Source organism: Hydra viridissima, unplaced genomic scaffold (assembly GCF_058129835.1).
Source record: "Hydra viridissima isolate aposymbiotic clone 2 unplaced genomic scaffold, HvirCarnegie_v1 scaffold_12, whole genome shotgun sequence".
NCBI classification, from domain to species: domain Eukaryota; kingdom Metazoa; phylum Cnidaria; class Hydrozoa; order Anthoathecata; family Hydridae; genus Hydra; species Hydra viridissima.
This window is the reverse complement of record NW_028324311.1, coordinates 4790380-4812921: the sequence shown is the minus strand read 5'-3', so window position 1 is coordinate 4812921 and position 22542 is coordinate 4790380. Positions and strand designations below refer to the sequence as shown.

The 22542-nt window shown below is 29.4% G+C and overlaps 1 protein-coding gene and 1 pseudogene across 4 annotated transcripts; both read right to left on the bottom strand.

Moving 5' to 3' along the window:
- Positions 1-35: 35 nt before the first annotated feature.
- LOC149880917 (zinc finger BED domain-containing protein 4-like) lies at positions 36-623 on the bottom strand (annotated as a pseudogene).
- Positions 624-14911: 14288 nt separating this feature from the next.
- LOC149880916 (uncharacterized) lies at positions 14912-21342 on the bottom strand. Of its 4 annotated transcripts, XM_090068808.1 has the most exons (7): positions 21035-21342; positions 20653-20910; positions 18019-18128; positions 17472-17775; positions 17060-17261; positions 15701-16949; positions 14912-15580 (listed from the first exon to the last, which is right to left on the bottom strand). In XM_090068808.1, the coding sequence occupies exons 2-7, from the start codon at positions 20690-20692 to the stop codon at positions 15395-15397; spliced, it is 2091 nt and encodes a 696-aa protein (XP_089924934.1). In that variant the 5' UTR covers positions 20693-20910; positions 21035-21342; the 3' UTR covers positions 14912-15394. The 4 variants fall into 4 exon arrangements, with proteins under 4 accessions (XP_089924934.1, XP_089924937.1, XP_089924935.1 ...); XM_090068811.1 differs by lacking the exon at positions 20653-20910; XM_090068809.1 differs by lacking the exons at positions 20653-20910; positions 21035-21342 and adding an exon at positions 20114-20303.
- Positions 21343-22542: the final 1200 nt, after the last annotated feature.

The following is a 22542-nucleotide window of genomic DNA, read 5'->3' as shown; positions in this document are numbered from 1 at the left end:
TTCCTCATTCATCTGTAATTAAATTAAACCACAACTGAAAGTTAAATCTGAACTGCAGGCCATAACTATTACCATCATGTCTTAATCTGTGTTAATCACGTACCATAAAACGTAATAATTTTGGCATTATACCTTGAATTAAGTTCGGGTCATGGTCGCTCAAGGCAACATGTCCACCTCCACCAACACCAGTACCGTCACGAGATCGGAATTCCTAGAGTGCTGATGAAGACTGTCTACAACAGTAGCTTGTTGTTGTTGGATTTGTAGTGTGGATCAAGAAATGTACACTCTGCATCAGGCAAAGCTGATATGAATTGCGGAAATTATCGGTCTAGTTTTGACTTTAATTTTTGAGCAAGAAATACACCACAACCCTTATGTGAAGGATCATTGATGAATCGCTGCAATTGCTGATTTAAGTCATGTGAAGCCGGAATTTTCATAGACGACGTTGGTTAGTTCTTGCCACATAGTTCTCTACTTGCTTATTCAAATGGAGCAAGAATTGTGTAATAGCCTTCAGCAAGCTTCCATTCTGCATTAGTCAAATTATCAATTTTTTCACTAATTGCTAGCTCTGCAGATATAGCATCTTTTTCTTCGCATAATCTCTTCAGCATAAAGTAATCCGAGTTTCACCTAGAAGCAAGATTGATTATTAGTTCTCGTTCTGCCTTTCCTAATCGCTTTTGCTCTCTGTGCAAATTCTGTGTAGCCTGGCAGTAATGGTGATAATGTGACACAATAAAACGGCTTTTGGAAAGGGCAGTCTTCATTCCATCAACTTCACTCACGGCATTATTGAGGTTAATTGTAAAGTGTGAAAACAAGAAAGATCATAAAATGATTGTGAGAGATTCATGGCGCTCTTCAAATTACTGCCATTATCACGCAACGCATAAATTGGAACAGTCCGAGGAAGAGTGCTTTCGCCGGTATGTTCTCCTGGAAACGGCTTATTTTCTAATGCAAATGTCTTTAGCTCAAATTCAGGACTTACATATGACAGACAGAAATAAATAAATGGATCTTGTGCCCTCGAAGTCCACAGGTCAATCGTGAATGAATATGAAGGAATATCTTCAAAATCTCGATAAATTTCATTAGTGGTTTTCTGTTTTACACTACAATATAACTCAGGTACAACTGATCTTGAAAACGTGTTACAAGAAAACGAAACTAAAAGTCAGTTTCGAATTCAAAACCAAAGTTTCGAATTTCTCACATCGCTATATATAGGCACAATTAGTAACTTAATGATTTTCTTTACACATACTCAAATGTGCTACAAAACAATGTTTGATCGAAAGGTATCAATGCAAAAGCTGCCATTTAGCCATGTTGTTTCAAGAAAACGTTGCTGGTTTTAAATTGAGAAAACTAAGAGTGGTCCACTATCAGTTTGTAATCTGTTATTGATGCGGCCCCACCTTTTAACAGTCTTGCAAATTAAAAAAAACAAAAACTTATGACAAAAAAAAGGTGCGGCAACCGAACGAAGCCTATTTTCGTGTCATGAACATCTTTATCAATATCAATTTTCGATTTGCAATAGAAAATGCCTTGTCTCCCTACTCGCAATCAAATCCGTGCTTATAAAGCATCAGCATTTAGTTTCTCCGTTACTAACGAATCAAATGCAAACTTCTATACCAGTCTTTTTGCTGAACAAAATTGTGTAATGTTTTTAAGGGTTGAAACAAATTTGTAGAAGGTATGCAGTTGTCGTTGGTTTTTTTTTTAAAAGTACTAATGTCTTGAATATATAAATAATTTAGAGTTGATTGATCTCTGAGACCGACTTAGAAATTTGTACTTTTAAGTTAAGAAGGTAAGGAAGAATGGCCCATTATGGAGTACTTTGTTGAAGAAGTGAGTATTTCACTCATATTTGACTAAATTCCTAAGCTTTATTTTGATAAAAGTTTGTTACCTGTAGGGAGAAATATCATAAGGAAATAAGATAAGGCTAGAAATGGTAGATTTATTAATAATACAATAAGTAATAAAAAAAACTCCAACAGCTCTTATTAAGAGATATTTGTTATTGTAATTTTAATATGATCCACTAATAAAATTATTCGCTTGTTGTTCTTGCACGTTCTTCGTGTACTCATATACTACAGGAGCGATCATGTTTTCCATGAAGCATTCGTCTTACACGAAACGATGCCATTCACTTAGGTTAAGATCAATAAGCACTAAGGCTGTGCTTTCTTAAACACTTTTTTCTGTTTCTTAAATTTAGTTGTACCTGACTTTGGCTTAATGCCAGTACCAGCACACTCACGCAACAGTTTCTTAAAGGGACCTTAGAAGAGAACCTCTGACAGTTCCCTCCTATTTCTACGTTTACTTTCACCTTTATAAAAAGGGAATTAGGTAAAAGAGGTAAAAAAGGAGTTTTTTCTTCGTTGGTGACTTATAACTGGTAGTAATAGGGTTACAGGCTAAACTGGCACTGGAGGAGATTAGTGCCTCATAATGATTTGAATTGTCATCAAACAAGGTGTGTTTGATGAGAATGGGATCTCCATCATATTGCTACGCAAGAATACATATCTAATTTCTCATCACGTAGGTATTTGATTTTTCTTTGACTTTTCAATAGAAGAATGAGGAAGTGAAAATGAAAGTGAGCGATGCGCTTTTCTAGAATGTAATGAAAATGTAGGTGCTGTGGTGCAAAAAATAAGAGAAAAATCAACAGTATGAATTTATATTTAATAATTTGTATTTTAATGAAAATAATAACAATATTACTAATACTGTCATCATTAAAAAGTTGTTGTTAAGCTCTATGTTAATCTAAAGTATTTTATAAGTTTACTATACACGGACCAGTCACGAACCATTCAAGAACCATTCACAAACGTTTCACGAAAACCATTAAAAAGTTATTGTTGAGCTAAGTTTAACAATAACTTTCTAAGTTTATAAGTCTTATATAAATCTTTATAATCCCTTCTAGTCTAACAAATAGTATTTCGATATTTGTAAGCAAATGGATCACCAGACGGTTTTTTAATTTGTCAGCCATTACTATTTCTTTCAGATATAGTAGTGAATTTTTTATTTTCCCATTTAGCCTTTGTGCTACTTATAATTCAGGCGTTATGCATACAATTGATGCTGGTAAATTTAAAATGAGGTAGTAAGCCTACCGGTTGAGCTCGGGCATTTAATTGCAGCTATACCAGTTGCACTGCAGCAGCAAAGAATCCTTTCATTTAAACTTTCAAGAAATTGCATACTTTCATTAAAGTTTTTTTTGGTTTCTGGCTTTTTTGCCAACAGTTATAAAAATTTCATTTGCAAATGGTGCATTCAAATACATACATACATACATACATACATACATACATACATACATACATACATACATACATACATACATACATACATACATACATACATACATACATACATACATACATACATACATACATACATACATACATACATACATACATACATACATACATACATACATACATACATACATACATACATACATACATACATACATACATACATACATACATACATACATACATACATACATACATACATACATACATACATACATACATACATACATACATTTTTTTCCGTTTTTTTTTTTTGAATGTGTTGCAAATTTGGTAGAAGGTTTGAAGTGCCTTATACAACAGTCAGGTTCTACAACAGTAGGGTTCTACAAAGGTTTGTAGAGACCAATGATAACGCTAGAAGACTTTGTCAAGACAGACCACGAGCTACTAATGCTGCGGAGGACCGATTTTTTATGCTTCGAACACTGAGAAAACGGTTCACTACTGCACAAAGTCTCCAAATACAACTTGCTGAGGTTCATGGAACTGCTGTTAGTCAAGAAGACTTCTTGCTTTAAATTTAGCAGCTACTGGTCTCAGATTGTCTGTAGACCATTGAAGAAACAGACAGGCTTTTGCAAGGAGGCATATTAATTGGGGTGGAATATCTTTAACAGCTCACAAGGATCTTTTTATTCTTGATAGAAGTCTGACTTCTTAAAGATACATAGCAGACATTTTAGAACCTTTTGTGGTATCTTTTGCACCTTAAATTAGAAATGGATTCCTTCTTATGCAGGATATTGCTAGATCACATACGGCACATATTGTTACTGAGTACTTTAAACAATATTAATATTCAAGTTTTGAAGTGGTCAATTTGCAGTCCAGGTATGAAGCCAATAGAGCATCTTTGGGACGTAATGGGACGTGGTGTTAGAAGCCAATATCAACCACCTAACAGCCTAGTCAAGCTGCGACAAAGTCTTGTCCGCGTGTGGGAGGATGTCCCTCAAGAAACGATTAGATCTTTAATTGAAAGTATGCCACGGCGTTGTCAGGATGTAATAACAGCAAGAGGTGGTAACACTAGTTATTGATAAGTAAAAAATATTTCAATTTAAGTTATATTAGTGTGCATAACAATAATAATCATTACTTTATTTTGTTAAACGAACCATATTTTTGGTTTTAGTTTTTTTTTCAACATCCTCAAAGTCAATTTTATTATTATCATCGAAATAATTTTGTTCATGTGTTCTATTCTTAATATGTTTGTCAAAATATATGATAATTTTGACGACAATTAAAATAAATCGAAAGTATCAGTGGTGCGTTAATTTTGCGCTTAAGTATATTTATGTATGTGTATATGTATATTTATGCATATTATATATGTATATTTATGTATTATGTATTATATATATATATATATATATATATATATATATATATATATATATTATATATATATATATGTATATATATGTATATACATATGTATACATATAAACATATATATATATATATGTATATATATGTATACATATAAACATATACATTTATATAAACATGAGGGATTTGTTTGTTTATTTATTAAAACGCTGTGTCATAATAACTACCGACCAAGCGTTCATCTAAATAAGAAATAAAAATGAACTGGTTTAAACTGATTCTGGTTCATATTCCTTCATTTTTGTTTTTGACAGTATAAAGTGCAGTCATAGAATGAATTTAGTACAATAATTATGGGTTTTGGTACATTTTTAAAAAATTGTTACTTTTTATAAACACAGTTAAACAAATAGTTAAAAATAATTAAACAAAGTTATTAGTTTGCATTTTTAGATTAATTAAATGTTTGTTTTCATTTTTAAATGTTTACTTTGCATTTTTAGATTAAATAAATGGGTAAAATATCTTTAATAGAAAGACAAAAAGTTATTATGCTTCACAAAGAAGGTTATTCGCAGCCCCGAGTTTCGTCCAAAAAAGGATATTCAAAGACTGCTGTTACAGAAACCATTAAAAAGTTTAGAGAAACTGGCTCCTTGAAGATAGAAAGAAAAGTGGTAGACCTCCTAAGGTAAAAAAAGATGACAATAAATATTTAAAAACCCTTTCTTTAAGAAATAGGAAAAAAACATCAACCGAGTTGGCAAAGGACATTAACATAGCAACTGGGAAAAATGTCAGCTATTCTTGTATTCGACGACACCTACTTAAATCGGGATTAAGAGGGTGTGTTGCAATTCGCAAACCATTATTACGGCGCACAGTGACTCAGGACGATCAAAAAACGGTAAAAATTAAATAAAATTTGACATTAATCGTAAAAAAATAATGTTATACATCAAAATAATAATTTTGGGTCAAAGATTTCAAATTTGTTAATAAATTTTTTTTTACGCGCAGTTTCGACGCGTATAATGCGCGCTTACTTGCGTATACGCACGTTTAAGGTTTACGCGTACAAAAATTTTTTTTTTTCAAGTTTTAGAATGTTCAAGACAAATACATTATCTTGATATATTACTCTCCTTGACATTTTTATAAAAATGATTTTAAAGGATGTTGATACATAGAGAAAAAAAACTGCATTTTATTACATTTATTTTATTATTTACATTACAATTAATTTAAAAACTTCATCTGGTAACGGGTTTCCTCGATAGCTCTTATGTTTTCTAAAAGATATGCTTGATACTTTTGGATCTGATCTTATTATAAGGTAGTGCATCTGATTCATCATAGTATTTAACCTTGATATTTTTGCCGTGTGCTTAAGTCTAGAATTTCTTATCTGTTTATTTAAACTCTCCAGTGCATCTTCCGAATATACCCCGATTGGCAAAGGTAATTTTTGTGATATAGAAAAACTTTGCAGCAGCAGTTTATGTACAGTAGGAGGCATAACATACCAGTCTTACAAACTCACTATACGTTTAGCTGTTTCAGTGCAGTATAAATCTAATTCATTGATATTAATAGGATATCCACAAGATATGGTTATGAGAATATTATGCAATCTTTCACTTATATCACAATCAACTTTAGCAGTTTCAGAAAAAACTTTACTATTTTTAAATGCTCTTCTGGCAGTATTGCCGTCATTGGTATTTCCAGACCCAGTTTTAGGCATGTCAACATAAAAGCTTAACCGTTCTCTGAAGAGTACATAAATCTCTCTTTTTTTTTAAGTCTATAAGATAATTTTTGTGGCTTTTTAATTTCAATTTTACAAAGCTGAAATTTCGAGCCCCAAGGCTGACTCATTCGCAACTTTTGCTTTTAGTAAATTAATATTGGTCATTTCGTTGGGTTTAGCATTTCAAATATTGCAGGATTGAGTGGATTTTGTCTCTGTAAGTGCGTTAACTACTTTATTATCAAACATTGTAAGATCAACTCTACCCAGCAAGCACACAACGCTGAAACAACGTTGATGGAGCATCAAGCCAACGTTCATGCTCCATCAAAAGCAATCTTTCCATATAAAACTCCAAATATTTCGTTACCATGACCACAATTAGGCATATCAATCATTTCAGTTATTCTACTCACAGTGTGATCTAACATGCATTGAAGTGTACACTTTGCAGAAATTTCAGAAAAATGTATATTCTCAGGATAGCATTTTAATTTTTCCACGAATATATCGTTCAAGGTAGGATAAATATGTGCACTGTGTACAAGAGCTGAGTTTCTGATCATTTGATATTGTTTATCGCTGAGATCAGTGTTAATTTTTAATGCAAGAGCTTTCTCTACACTCATATTGATGGGAAACGTTTTATCCAAAGCTTTATCAACTTTTTCTATCTCTAAAACATTAGACAAATTCTTTTTTAAAATAGAAGCTTTTTTTTTTTCTCAAGCAGAATTTGCACTTTTTGCAGAAGCAAAAAATAGATCTTCATGATGTTCAGTGGCGAGTTCTTTTATTATTTTTTTTCTTTTGCTTTGCTCTCTAAGAACACTCGATTGCTTAAGGGGCCTTCCAGAACCAAAATGACTATTTTTATTGTTCATAAGATTTCTTTGAAGCCAACGATTTTCTTTTTTATAAATGTATCATAATTTCGTCCACATTGTTTTAGTTTTTTCTTCACCTTTGAAATAAATATAACTAAAGCAACCTTTACTTTATTTAAGTTTTCTTTGCGAATTTCTTTAGCATTTTTTATTTCATTAAGTAAATCCTTCCATAATCTTAATTTATCCACTCCTAATTCACGTATATTTGGGATAAAATCTAATCTTTTCATTGTTATTGTTTTTAAGAACCATCAATATATTAAAACTAATATATCTTTATACATTTTAAATTAGATTATGTTTTTTTTTAACTTTACACTGTTTAAAATTTTATTTTGTAATGGCTTTAACAATTGTCACATTGTTACATCCTGTAATAACACTATATTACTAAGTTAACTTTATATTACAGGAAATACTAAAGTTGTTCAGTTAAGCTTTTTCAAACATGTTGTACTTATCAAATAATAAATACTTTCAAAAATGGCGGGAAACAAGGTTTTTAAGTGTTTATCAACGTTTGTATTTCTTTAATAACTTCCAATACCGCATGAGACCGCAGTAATCCCTTTATAATTTAAAAGTAGAAATGTTAATTAACTAGAAAAAATGTATATATTTTTGGAACTCGGTGGAACATTTTTTTAGCTGATATATAAACCAAAAAAATACAATTACTTGCATCCTTTTTTTTTAGAAAAGTCTTTAAATTTAAACAAAAAAATCAGACTTTTTTTTTCTTTTGAGTAAATTTGAAATACATAGAGCCAAAAGATTTTCTTCAAAAAAAATAAACACTTTTATTTAAATTAAAAATACTCTATTTTAGTTAAATAAAAATCTGACATTTTTCAAACTTCTTTGAAAATAATATCAAATTTTTTTACTTCTTTTAACTATAAAATACAAAATAAAAGTTTTATGAAACAATTATTTATAGTTTTGAAATAAAAAGTTATTGCAATTTAATATTATTTAAAAAAAGGGCACTTAATTTATAGAAAAGTTGTGAGGGGTTTATTACCATTTTGTTGTTGTTATGAGTCACTGTGCGGCGTTGCAATAAAGAAAAACAACTTAAATATGCGAAGCAACACAAATATTGGGTCCAGGAAATGTTTAATCGAGTTCTGTACACCGATGAGTCCAAATTCGAGATTTTTGGAATAAAAAAACGCCAATATGTTCGAAGAAGAATTCAAGAAGCCTATCAGCCCGAGTGTTTAAACCCTACTATTAAACACGGAGGAGACTCTTTACAAGTTTGGGGCTGTTTATCTTCATCTGGAGTAGATGATTTGATCAAAATAGAGGGGCGACTCACCGGGGAACGTTATGTGGATATCCTAAGGCACCATGCTGTATCATCCGGAATAAAACTAATAGGTCATAAGTTTATTCTGCAGCAGGACAATAACCCAAAACATTGTTCCCGAGTGGCAAAAAATTATTTAAATAAATAGACTGAGGAAGGAGTACTTGAATTGATGACCTGGCCTCCCCAGAGTTCAGATTTGAATATAATTGAGCATATTTGGGATTACCAGGACAGGAAGAAGGTCGAACATGCTCCCCGAAATGCTGAAGAATGTTTTGAAGTACTTCAAAGAGAATGGCACAACATACCCCAGGATTTTATAACAAATTTGTATGAATCTGTTTCACGGCGAATATCGCCTGTGATTAAGACAAAAGGAGGACATAGTAGATATTAAGAGTTTTTTATGAAGTTCGACATTAAAAAGTTTTTTATTGTTCCATATTTTTGTTTGAAAAACATGTGTTTTAATAAGTTTATAATGAAGAACTACAAACTTATAATATTAGAGAATAATTCTCCGGGATTTTTTGAAAAAATGCAAGTGGTCTAAAACATATTCACAGTACCGTATATCAGAAACATTTTTGGGTACTTTATATAATTTTTCACTTTACACCGTTTAACATTTTATGTTATTATTTCTTTGAAAATTATCACATTAAGTTTCCTATAATATTTAAGTAAATAATGTTACTTGTATATTACAGGAAATACTGAAGTTGTTAAATACTTTTCGAATAATAGATCATTACTCAAAAAAAAAAAAAATCACTTTAACAAATTTCTAAGTAGCATATGACGACAAAAATATGTTTCTTGAAACTATATTTGATATATTAAAACAAGTCATACAATTAAAAAACTCAAATTTAGCTGATACTTCAAACAAAAAAATATGTATATATTCTATATTATTTTAGAAAATTCTTCTAATTTGAACAATAAAAATCAGGATGCAATTTTTTTTATCTAATATATTTGAAATATATAAAGTTAAAAGATTATCTTAAAAGTAAATATAGACTTTAATTTAGATTAAAAGGTCTCCATTTTTACTAAATAAAAATCTCTCATTTTTCAGATTTCTTTGAAAATAATATTAAAGTTCTTTTAATCATAAAACACAAAATACAAATTTTATCAAAAAACTGTTTTTACTTTTTAAATAAATATTCATTTTAATTTAATATTGTTAAAAAAAAGTGCACTATATTTACAAAAAAGTTGTGAGGGGTTTATGTTTTTGTTGTTTTGAGTCACTGTGCGACATTTTCTGGCTGGCAAAAATTTTCTTCATTACGAAAGTGCGAATTAGATATCTAGTTAATATAATTAATCTGTCTCGTAACGTGTCATAATTATCCGGGATCAATTTTTAAATTCCGAGACAAAGTTTATGTCCCGATTTGTAACTTTATTTCGGGACAACATTTTCCTTTGTTTCGTTATTTTTTTCCAGGAAATTTCTCGTCTCGCTACGCTTGTCCCGGTTCATTTCGAGAAAATGATTCCGAGACGCTTAGTGCGGGTGAACGCCGACAAAACTGTGCACAACCTCAAGAAGAAGCAGTTATTCTTTTCATATTAGCAATCAGAGTTGTAGTTGTTTACTGTATGTATGTATGTATGTATGTATGTATGTATGTATGTATGTATGTATGTATGTATGTATGTATGTATGTATGTATGTATGTATGTATGTATGTATGTATGTATGTATGTATGTATGTATGTATGTATGTATGTATGTATGTATGTATGTATGTATGTATGTATGTATGTATGTATGTATGTATGTATGTATGTATGTATGTATGTATGTATGTATGTATGTATGTATGTATGTATGTATGTATGTATGTATGTATGTATGTATGTATGTATGTATGTATGTATGTATGTATGTATGTATGTATGTATGTATGTATGTATGTATGTATGTATGTATGTATGTATGTATGTATGTATGTATGTATGTATGTATGTATGTATGTATGTATGTATGTATGTATGTATGTATGTATGTATGTATGTATGTATGTATGTATGTATGTATGTATGTATGTATGTATGTATGTATGTATGTATGTATGTATGTATGTATGTATGTATGTATGTATGTATGTATGTATGTATGTATGTATGTATGTATGTATGTATGTATGTATGTATGTATGCAGGCTTGGACTGGGCCGCCGGGATACCGGGAGATTCCCGGTGGGCCGGTTGGCATAAAAATTGTATTATATTTTTAGTTAGGCTACATTATATTATCCAAATAAAATGTAAATTAAAGTTCAGACTGGTTTGAAAGAGAAAAGAATCAGAGCAAATCAACTACTTGAAAGTGCAAAAGATAAATTTCGTATCAATGTTCACAACATGGTAATGAATCAAGTAATCAGAAGTTTAAAATAGAGATTCTCAGAGCATGGTAGTCTATATGCTGATTTATCTTGTTTAGATCCAAGAAATTTTGCAAAAATTTTGAAAAAAATGCCTAGTAGCAGATTGCAGCATCTGAATGGGTTGCTCAGAAAGTTTGATGCTAGTGTAACAAAAGATCAGCTTTAAACGGAATTATCGGACTTTGCAAGGAAATGGGAAAGTTTCGAAATAACTCTTGAAGATGAATATAACTTGATATTTGACACGGAAGTACTCACTGTGTCTCGGACAACATGTAACAATGTAAATCCGAAGAATCTGAAACTGTCTTTACAATCCCAGAAGTGGAAAACAGTGACAGCCACAGAAATAAATGCAAATCTTGCAAAAAATGTATTTTTTGTTGTTATTTTGTCCTCCAGAAGTTTAACTTGCATAGTCTTGCGTATTCAAATTTGTTTCTGGCTTAAAAAGTTGTGCTGACATAATCCTCATCACAAGTTGCTTGCGAAAGGTCATTTTCGAAATTGAAACATATTTTGAACAGATTAAGAAATTTGATGAGCCAGTCAAGTTTACAGTCAATCAGGCTGATGTCTTGTGAAAAAGACGTTCTTCCGAGAATTAATAACGATGCAATAATTGATGTCTTGGCATCGACTAGTCAAACGATGAAAAAGTTGCTATACTAGTTAATATTGAATAGCGATGGTGTCTACTATTTCTAGACTCCAACTAACAGCAGTGTTTTAGAAATATTTATTTTTATCAATATTTAGGCAGAGAAGATTAAATTTTTTTTTTTATACTTTAAATAATAATAAACAATAATTTTATAAAACGCTAATTATCACGTTGATGGGCTCAGTGACGCAACAGCATTTAAACTACTACTATAAGTTAATATAATGTTTTTTGACCCACTTTTTTTTAGTAATGATGAAAAGTTTACATTAAAATATATAATTTCTAAAAAAATCTCGCCTTAAAGCCTATTTTTATTGTGATAATTAAACTTTTTTAGCTTTTAGTTCTGTGACGCAACCTAATTTTTACAGATGTGTATGTGATAAAAAAACACATGAATTATTTTTAAAGACTAAAGGTGTTTTCACTCAAGACATATATAATGTCAAAGATTCTTTCTAAACAAAAATATGGATATGTTTTGTTTAAAATATTGCAATAACTTGCCCTCAAATTTTACTCACTTTTTCGAATAATAAAAAGAAAAAACAGTTGCTAACATTCATCAAATTTATCTACTCGGTTCAAATATTTTCTACTCAAAATATATTTTAACAATAATTTTAAGGTGTTTAAACTACAATTAAAGAAAAAAAATCTTTTAAAAAAAGAAATTTTTAAACACAAAATTTCCATCGTGGAAATAGCCATATGTGTATATATATATATATATATATATATATATATATATATATATATATATATATATATATATATATATATATATATATATAAAATTTATGCAACATACAATGAAGTGGGCTGCCTTGACCAATTTTCCCGGGCCGGTTTTTCAAGCCAGTCCAACCCTGTATGTATGTATGTATGTATGTATGTATGTATGTATGTATGTATGTATGTATGTATGTATGTATGTATGTATGTATGTATGTATGTATGTATGTATGTATGTATGTATGTATGTATGTATGTATGTATGTATGTATGTATGTATGTATGTATGTATGTATGTATGTATGTATGTATGTATGTATGTATGTATGTATGTATGTATGTATGTATGTGTGTATGTATGTATGTATGTGTGTATGTATGTACATATATGCATATATATATATACATAAATATATACTAGATATGTGTTTAAACCTTTACGACAACATAATGATCGATTGTCATTTACAAAATGCTGAAGAAAGGAAAACTCTGGTAATGGAAAACTTAAATTTGCACAGTAACGATAAATACGGATATTTAAAAACCAGACAAAGTTTCAATTTTGTTAATATCCAGTGAACTCCGTTAAAAAATCAATCTTTCTACTCAATATTTACCTTAAGTAAATATTAAGGAGAATGTTTATCACAGACAAACCATTCTAATTAATTTTTACCTTACTCATCACAGACAAGAATCAGTCTCTTAACGGATGAAAATCTTAACGGATGAAAAATCTGAATTTAACCCTAACTTAAAGTTCTAAACCTTGCTAGAAATTTTCACTTTCGGATTTTTTCTCATCAACAGATGTTAAAATGAAATGCAAAACATTTTTGATGAGAAGAATGCTACTTCTAGGGTCATATCGGTTGAGATAAAAATTTTAACATGAGCTTATGATTTTTTTTTTAAATAAATTAAGTAAAATAAAAATATCGAGACTAAAATACTGCGTAAGCTTTTTCTTTAGAAACGAAAGTCGAGCGAAAGAAACTTTTGCTTTCGGTTCAAAAGCTGCATTACTTAGTAAAAACGTGCTACAAATATTAATTCAATTCTTAGATAGAAACTTCTGTGTGACCACTCCAAAACATTCAAAATAGAAGAAATATAATGTAAGTAAAACAAATGTAACAAGAGGGGATTTTACATTTTCGTCAAATTTTAATCCCATGAGTAAATATCTACGAGCAAATAAAAATTGAACGAGTTACTATGTTGGATATAATGGCTAGAAAACACTTAAAAACTTTTTATGGTTTGAAGAAGAAAAAAGGACAATGAAAATGTTCCCGAGAAACTTTGTTAATCGAAAAGTATGAACTTTTGATTAACAATTGAAAGTTTCTAATTTCTCTTTTTTTAACAATTGAAAGAAAGATTTTTTTTTTCAAAACAATTGAACAAAATTTACACGTTATAATATATATTATTACACACCGTTGTCATAACTTTTTCATATAACAAAAGAAAAAATCATTAAACGACGGAGGCGATAAAACAAACAACACGTTAGAGTTAATTCAAGCTTTTTTAACACTTTTTAAAACAATCTTCTCGAAAATAATTGGATGGGAAAAAGCAAATTTTAATAAATATGATAGTTATATCTCTTTACTTCTATAACCTCCTCAACTTTAGTCTCTAACCCACATACACCATCTCTTACACAAGCCAGTGCACCCTTGCATGAAAGATGCAACGTGATCAACATCAAGGTCTCTTTTCAATTGTATTTCATAATTTTGTTAATCATAAGACAGAGATCATGCATAACCTAAGATTACTTATGACAAATTTAAAAATTTTACCAACATAGACAATTAAACATGGAATTAATTTCATTAAATAGTTATGTATCCTTCGTTCGAACACTCTCACGAACATCCTAAAAGGAGATTTTATCCTGTGTCATAGTTACAGGACGTTAAACTTGTAAATGAAATGTAATGGCAGTAGCCACACGGATAACTTCGAATGACTGCGAGTTTTGACACAAATTTTCTGTTATTTATGAATGTGGTTGAAACGTTCCATTTGTTTCTGAAGTTGTCAGTTTACTAATAAATAAATACAATAAACGCAATACTATAAACATCACTATCTTATAGATACGATACTTAAAGTGCTTAATTTCGGCTAAAACTGTGCTTAAGACTTTAAGATACCTTTTCAAATATATGACATAACTTTAATTATTTTTGGTTTCGGCGAAACTTTAAAAAAGGTGTTTACGTAAGGTAAACATTCTTTTTTAATTTCTCGTGAGTTTAGGAAATAGTTTAGAGACTTGCATTCATCGCTTTTGGAAAAGGATATCCTAGTTACAAAGAAAAAAAAAAAATAATAAAAATAAAAAAGATTAAGAAAAAGGGAGATAAAGTAAAAGCATGTTTAAAAGCAAACAAAGAAAACGTTCTTCTAATTAGAAAAATATTTCTTTTATTCAATGATCATATTAAATATATATCGGTTTAGTCGTTGAAGATAATTATAAGAATGCAATTGTAAATAGGGCGGTGTTAAAATATAAGTACATAACATGCCGAAACAAAAAATTAAAAGGGAAAAATGAATGAAGGATTAACAAGATTTAAAGTAAAGGAGATATTTTCTTAAATGTTTTTTGACAGATTTAAAAGATCAAAAACCAAAAAAGACTTCAAAAACTGGAAGACTTTAAAAATAAAAGAAAACTTAAAAAGTCAAAAAACAAAAACCAAAGCTGTAACAATAACTTTATGCTAATAAAAATATCTATGTATAAATATATTCTAAAAAAATACACGTATATGTACATGGATTTTTAAATCAACACATATATAAGTATATATGTCATTTAAATAATCATTTTTGGATTAAAAACTCGTTAAAAATTGGCATTCCGCAAAATGTTGCTTTATTACATTAACTTAGATAAACTTTTTTTAGGTTTTGGAAATAAAGAGGAAGGTGTTTTTTCAAATAATATTTTTGGTAAGAACTTGTTTGCTGCCATCAGTTTTTGTAAATGAGAATCAATGTTCATACCATTTTGGATGTTTGTTTGTAGGTTGATGCAATCCTTTAAAATAGGTAAATTTTCTCTCTAAAAATAATTTTATACAATTGAAGCCCATAAAAAAAAAAAAATTAAAACAAATTAAAACAAGCTTTAAAAAAAGAGCTAAAAAGTTTAAAATAACTAAAACAAGACAACAATTATTACCTCAGTAATACATTTGGCATCTTGGGGAGGATACAAGGATAAAATTTCATTATCTTTTGGGTTTTTCTCTTTTTTAACAGCAAAACTATTTACAACACAAATACTAGGATCATCAGTAAGTATCTGCGATACGTTGCTTAATTTAGGAGGAAGTGGTGGAGAAGAGCAAATTTGGTTTGCAGAAAGTGGTTTGTTAGATTCATTACAATTCTCTTCTAAACTGAGATGTTTATTATTTAATCTTTTACAGATTAGCTTTGGAGTGGCAATCCTTTCAGGCACAGGAGGAGGGACATCAACAGCATCAACTTGTTCTGTAACTTGGACACCATTTTTTACTAAAGGTGCACCCCCCCAACCTGGTTTCATATTACGATTTAATTCTGGTGGTTTTTCAGTTTTTCGTTCTTCTTCCTGGTGCAACACTTGGCCGGGAAGTTTCATAAGAACACTTTTTCGCTTTAAAGCAGAGTTTTTTAATCTATTTTGAAACTCTGTTAAACTATCGTTAAATCTCTTTTCACCACTTTTTGGGGAACTATTTCCTAAAACTTTATCAAAAACATTAGACTTTAAATCACCATTAACTTGAAAGTTCATAGGTTCACTTGAGCGACGTGGATTAAGCTTGGGAGGTAACTTTGGGGAATCTTTTGGTGAACTATTTATAATTAAATTTCCTTTAGCAGCTGATAAAGATATTTGATGTTTTATAGGATCAACTAATCCAGATGTAACTGAAATTAACATCTCTTCAACACTAAGTTTTTCATTTTCTTTTTCTACTACTTCCACATAAAAGTCATCATTGTTATTTTTAAACCTTGGAGAAGTAGAGAAAGCTGAATGTTGTTCACAACTATGACCTTTTTTTTCATGAAATACCATCCTGTTAGGCTCAAATGTATTTGGAGTAATATATCCAGTATTGTCTAAACTTTTTATTGCTAAAGTTTTAGGTGGTGAATAAGATTGATATTTATCACAACTTGAAAAAACATTGTTGTTTGTATATTTTTCACTAGTATTAGTTAAGAAATCTTCATTTCCAAGGTCTATTCTAGGCAAAGAGTCATCTGAATCAAAACTCTGCGGATTTCTTGAAAAAAAGTGTTCACTTTTTAATGATTCTGATACATTCAATGGATATTTGTCATTACTTGCATCAGAATGAGCCTTAATACAATCAAGAATCTCATCGCAAGCACTTGTTTCAAACTTAAGCACTCCAATACCAAAGTGACATGTTCTACAACAAGAAAAATTTAAAACTATCTTAAAGTATTAAAACCTTTGTAATGAAATTTTTCAAGTGTTGTCTAAAAAAATCAAAAAAAAAAAATAATAATAAAAACTTGCTTTCCCATTACAAAAATAAGTCTTTTAGAAGTTGGCTGGCTTGATTGAAATGACATGCAGCTTATTGGCCAACTTAGTACCTCAGTAAACTCATTCTTAGAGTACAATGAAACTTGTGATTGATTTATCAACAAAATGTAGTTTCCTTTCAGACAATTAGCTTTAGATAACTTTGTTTCCAAGACCAACACTTGAAATTGTCCTAAAATATTTAGTTATACTATTTCATCTCAATAGTCAAAAACATTCAACATTTCATATATATATATATATATATATATATATATATATATATATATATATATATATATATATATATATATATATATATATATATATATATATATATATATATATATATATATATATATATATAAACAAACACGCACACAAATAAAAGCTCAACTAATACCATATTCAGTGTGGAAGTTATTTGTATTCATTGAAAACCCACATTTTAAAATATCTATTATTTGCTTAAAAGCAGCCATCCACTCAGTAAGTAATATAGGATTATCACATCCAAAAACAAGTTCCTCACAATCATCCAAAACCACTTTAAATGCAAACTGTTGAGACTTTGAATGAACGAGCTTGGCAACATGGCTAATAGATTCCATGTGATGTAATTGACATAATATCTTGAGAGAAGAATTTTTGTATTCTCCCAGTACAAAAGGATCGTGTTGCAGAACAAAGTATGCTTTATACCAACCCTAAAACGAATTAGAATACTTATACAAAAACTTTAAGAACAAAAAAGAAATAGAATATTATATTCAAAAAAAAAGTCTTTCATTAATACTTATAAATTATACATGTTCATATACAAAATGTTACTATAAGCTTAACAGAAAAAGATAAAAAATACATTAACTGATATATCAGTAATTATAAGAAACACCCTAGAACTTACATAAAACATATACAAGAATGCAAATCTGCTATCCTAATCATACCTTATTAAACATTAGCGGTTTCTTTTGACTTTTGATATAAAGATAACCTTGTTTTGCAGATCCTTTTCTATCCATAGACACCATAGTCAATATTATGTAAAGCAATTTTTCTACAGAAGCAAAAAAATATATTTATGAAATAAAGCATTAAAAACTTTAGCCTTACATACCGAAAGCTATATGCTTCTGTATGGTGGCTAATATAAAGTTGGAACTTTAGTTCAAAAACTCATTTCAAAATTCATGCTTTCCAAAATCAAAACTAAAACTATAAGTAATACAAATAAAAATCTTAGTGTTTAGTTGTAGACTTTTGATTACACAAACCGTATTAAACCTTTGAAATCATTTAAAAAGTGTTTCGTTTAACGTGTGAGATTTTGCTTTTAAACATGAGTTTTTATTGACACCCACTTCTCTTGTTTCTTGTTTTTTGAGTATATTGATGATTATCTCAGCTTTTAGGATTAAACAACGAGTTTTAAAAACAATATCAAATGGCTTTTGTAAACTTTTAAATAAAATCATTTTAAAATTTTTAATCAAAACATGATAATAAAGAAGCAGAAGAGACGTCATTGGCCTTAGAGAACGTGCGCGGCATGTGCACATGAATTCATATGTTAAGAAGCCAGACATTTGTGTCAAAATTTCCAGGTCTATCGGCTGGATCGGCCGTACTTTCTTCAAGCAAATTACTGCAGTATAGACAAAAAGCGTTTATTTACATATTTAAGTCTTATATTAAACTTCCTGTAGTAACGAAGTTTTACTTTGGCTATTTCAACCCTAACTTTGATTAGCCTTCGTGAATTCGAATTTTAAATTTTCACGCAAATAAATTCACAACCTTAAACAAAATGCTAAACACAATACTAAAAGAATAAAATATTCTATTTTACAAAGAATCTTACATTATTACAAAGATATATAGAGTGTACTTGTATACATGTGTAAACAGATAGTTTGAGAAAAAACTTTCATCAGCGAGGTTAAATGTTGAGAATTTATTTGCTATCTTAAGTGTTAATGTGTAAAAAGAACGTTAAAATTTCCACCTGGTTTTAGACGTAACATCTATGACTTACACAATTATAGTTTTAAAATTTCCTGATATTAGGAAAAACTTTGAGGCATAAGGATATACTTTGTGATTTAAGGAAACAATCCATTGCGTAAATAATACTTGTTCCATTATGGAATCTTGTTGGCGAGGAAAAGCATACTTAAAGTTACATAATAAAATGTAAACAAGATAATACTTTTCCTTAGAAAATAAACAGCGCTGCAAAAAACCATGATCTAATTAAGCACTCTGAGTACTAGTTTATTTGTAAAAACTAGGGACCAGCCCAAATTCACGGCAATAAAAAAAAAAAGAAAAGCCCAAAAACAAATTGCCACCATCTTATTTTTTTTTGCCGTGAATTTGGTTGGTCCAAGTAAAAACATCCAATTCGTTAATAATTTTTATGTTAGGGGTTGGGTAGTATTTTTGTGTAGTGTTTGGACTCAATGAAATACTCAATAATATCCACTAAGATATAAAATCTATAGGTTTCATTTCACTTTAAAGGATGATATTTTAAATGAAATATGTTTAAAAATAAAACTTTAGGAAATAGAATAAGTATAAAATAATAACTGAAAATTTTATATTTTCTTTTACTATCATGTTACTGTTGATATTCTCTTACAAGAAAATCATCAAAATTTTTTATTACTATTTCGCCAATCCATTATTCTTATTTCCAACATTTCGTAACAACAATTATTTGACTTCATTAAACTTTAAAAGTCAGAAACCCTGAAGGATCACTTTGGTGAATAGCAAAGTAAAGCGGCTGGGAAAAAAGTTTGTGCTGGGAAAAAAATTGGGATTTAGATCATTTACGCTGCTCCAGTTTGATGCAGGTTTTGCTGAAATGAGTATCTTCACTTTGGCTCTTTCTGATGCGTCATAAAAACCATTAATATACCAAAAAATTATTATACAATTTATAAACGAGCGAATAAATGATATTCTCCTGAAAAATAATGCGCAAGAAGTTTTTTTATAGTTACTTGGAGTTGGAATTAAAGAAAACTGAGATACCTTTAAGTGTAAAAAAGCTGTGAAATTTCTGAAAACTCTTTTCTGAAAAAGAAATCTTTTCTGAAATGTTTGCCAAAGTTGAAATATGCCATTAAACGGAAAAAGAGAAAGAAAATGCGTTGAATAAAGGGAAGGACCCTTTTTTCAAAACGTCTCCATAAGATAAGCTAAAAAGAACCTTTTTGTTTATCTAATTTTTTCGTCTTTATGTCAACACTTTTTTTTCAACTTCATGATTTACTTAATCTTCTCTATTATCTTTGTTTACGTCACAGCAACGGTTACTGATTTTGAAAAAATTTCTCACAGAGTTGTAAACTTTTTTAATCTCAACTGTCTGTTTTTTTTGTGTTTTTTTTTTCTTCTTTCATTCTAAAGCATTTACGTGGTAATCAGAAAAAGTAAACTTTAAAATCTATTATTTTAAGATTATTTTAAAACTATGGTATCTATATCTCGCAAATTTTTTATTACAGGCGTTACTAATCAAGATAAAAATTTAATCTGTTTTTCGTCTGCAACATAAAAAAATGACTTACGATTAAAAATAGAGCTTGAATTACGACAAAAGTACTGCATTCTCTGTGGAAGTCGTGATTTTTTGACATGTTGCTAGTCAAGTTAACTACCATCATGCTTCTGATTTGATTTGCTTATTACAACTCTATTACTCTATTTAATATACAATGTGCTGTCGATTTTCAGAGTCTTTGAACAAAACATCTTTTAAAATGCGAATAAATCATTTGTTATTAAAGAATGCAATCAAGTATAACAACTGTTTCCGGATATCATGTCTAAATGACCGTGCAAATATATTTGTAATTTTCAAAAATTTATGTCTATTTTATCGTCATTTTACTGTCATTAATAGTTTAAAATATTTTTAAGTTAAAAGACGAAAGAAGTTGGTTATTTTACCAATAAATTCTTATCCCAGTTTAAACCTTGATGTCACAATCATCCTATGTCGAGTTAAACTTCGCGCCTCAAAATACTCGAAATTCTTGCTGAGCTGAAAGTGATTTCTGATTTCAGATTTTTAACACAAATAATACGCGCTGTTTACGCAGAGAAGAAATTCCGTGAACGACGAAATAATTTGTATACGTTATTACGAATTCTTAGCAGGTGGTAAATAGACATTTTAAGCCATTTTATTTTCCAGCAATTGAATTGTTTTTTCTCGATCAAATTACTACACTTTACTGTCTTTGCGTCAGGAAATATCATTTGAATAAAAAAACTCAAATTGTCACTTTATTTAAATGGATTGTCACCTATAACAGAAACTGTTAGACTGTATTACATCAACCGTATTGGAATTTTTATTTTGTTTTGACGCAATAATAAAAAAAAAATTATAAGTATTTTTTTGACGTATTTAAAATGACGATTATTATGACGTCAGCATTAATTCATCCAGACAGCAATCCGTCTACATTAACGACGAATTATAACTTTTAAGAAAACCATTATATTTGCAACTAAACAACATAGAAATAAGTGCGATAATCCACGAAGCATTAAAATAATTTAGTTTACTCATAATATGCGAAAAATAGATTGCTGACGAATCCCTTGTCGCTGAGCAACATTTTACCAGCTTTAACGTACAACCGTACCGTAAAAACTCTCTTTCTCTAAAAACTAGTTTTTATATTTACTAAGCAGAGACTAGGAAACAATTTTGTTTAAAAGTTAAACTCATTATTTCTACTTTTGTTTGTTTATAAACTAGTATTTCCAGTTCCAAGGTACCAGCTGGAGCGTGCACTTTAACCTTTCAGGGGATTTATTTACAGCTTCAACTCGAATTTAATTTGGATGACAAAAAGTGTGTGAGATATTTAAGGGTTGTTATTTTCTGAAAATTCTTCACGCAAGTTGAAAAACTGAATTTTGGGCAAGAAACTTATTCTTTAAATTGTTATGTAAACGAAGTAGTTTATAGAAGGCGCTTATAGACTTCCGTAATGCTCATGTCTCCAACTCTAAAGTGTATTTCTTTATAGACTCAGACTTTTAAATGTTGAGTAGATAGTTTTCTCTTGAAAAAAAAAAAGTTAAATTTTTCTTAAAAATTTTTCACTATTCCTAACTGGTAACTAATTTCAATTTCTTTGAACGATGAAATGCAATTATTAAAACAACATCTTTTAAAAAACTTTTTTGGTACTTCTTTTAAACCTAAAATAATTCTGTTATATGATCGATTATAAGATTTTGTTACATGATTGTTATAAGATTCTATGACATGATCTGTTATAAGATTCTATAACATGATAGTTATACGATTCTGCTATTGTCAATTTGTTTAATCAATTTAAATCTGGATGTTGAAAAACTAAATATGATATACCTTCTGCTGTAAAAGCCATAGTATCATATTTACTTCCAAAGGAAAAGCATTTGCCTACCACCAACTT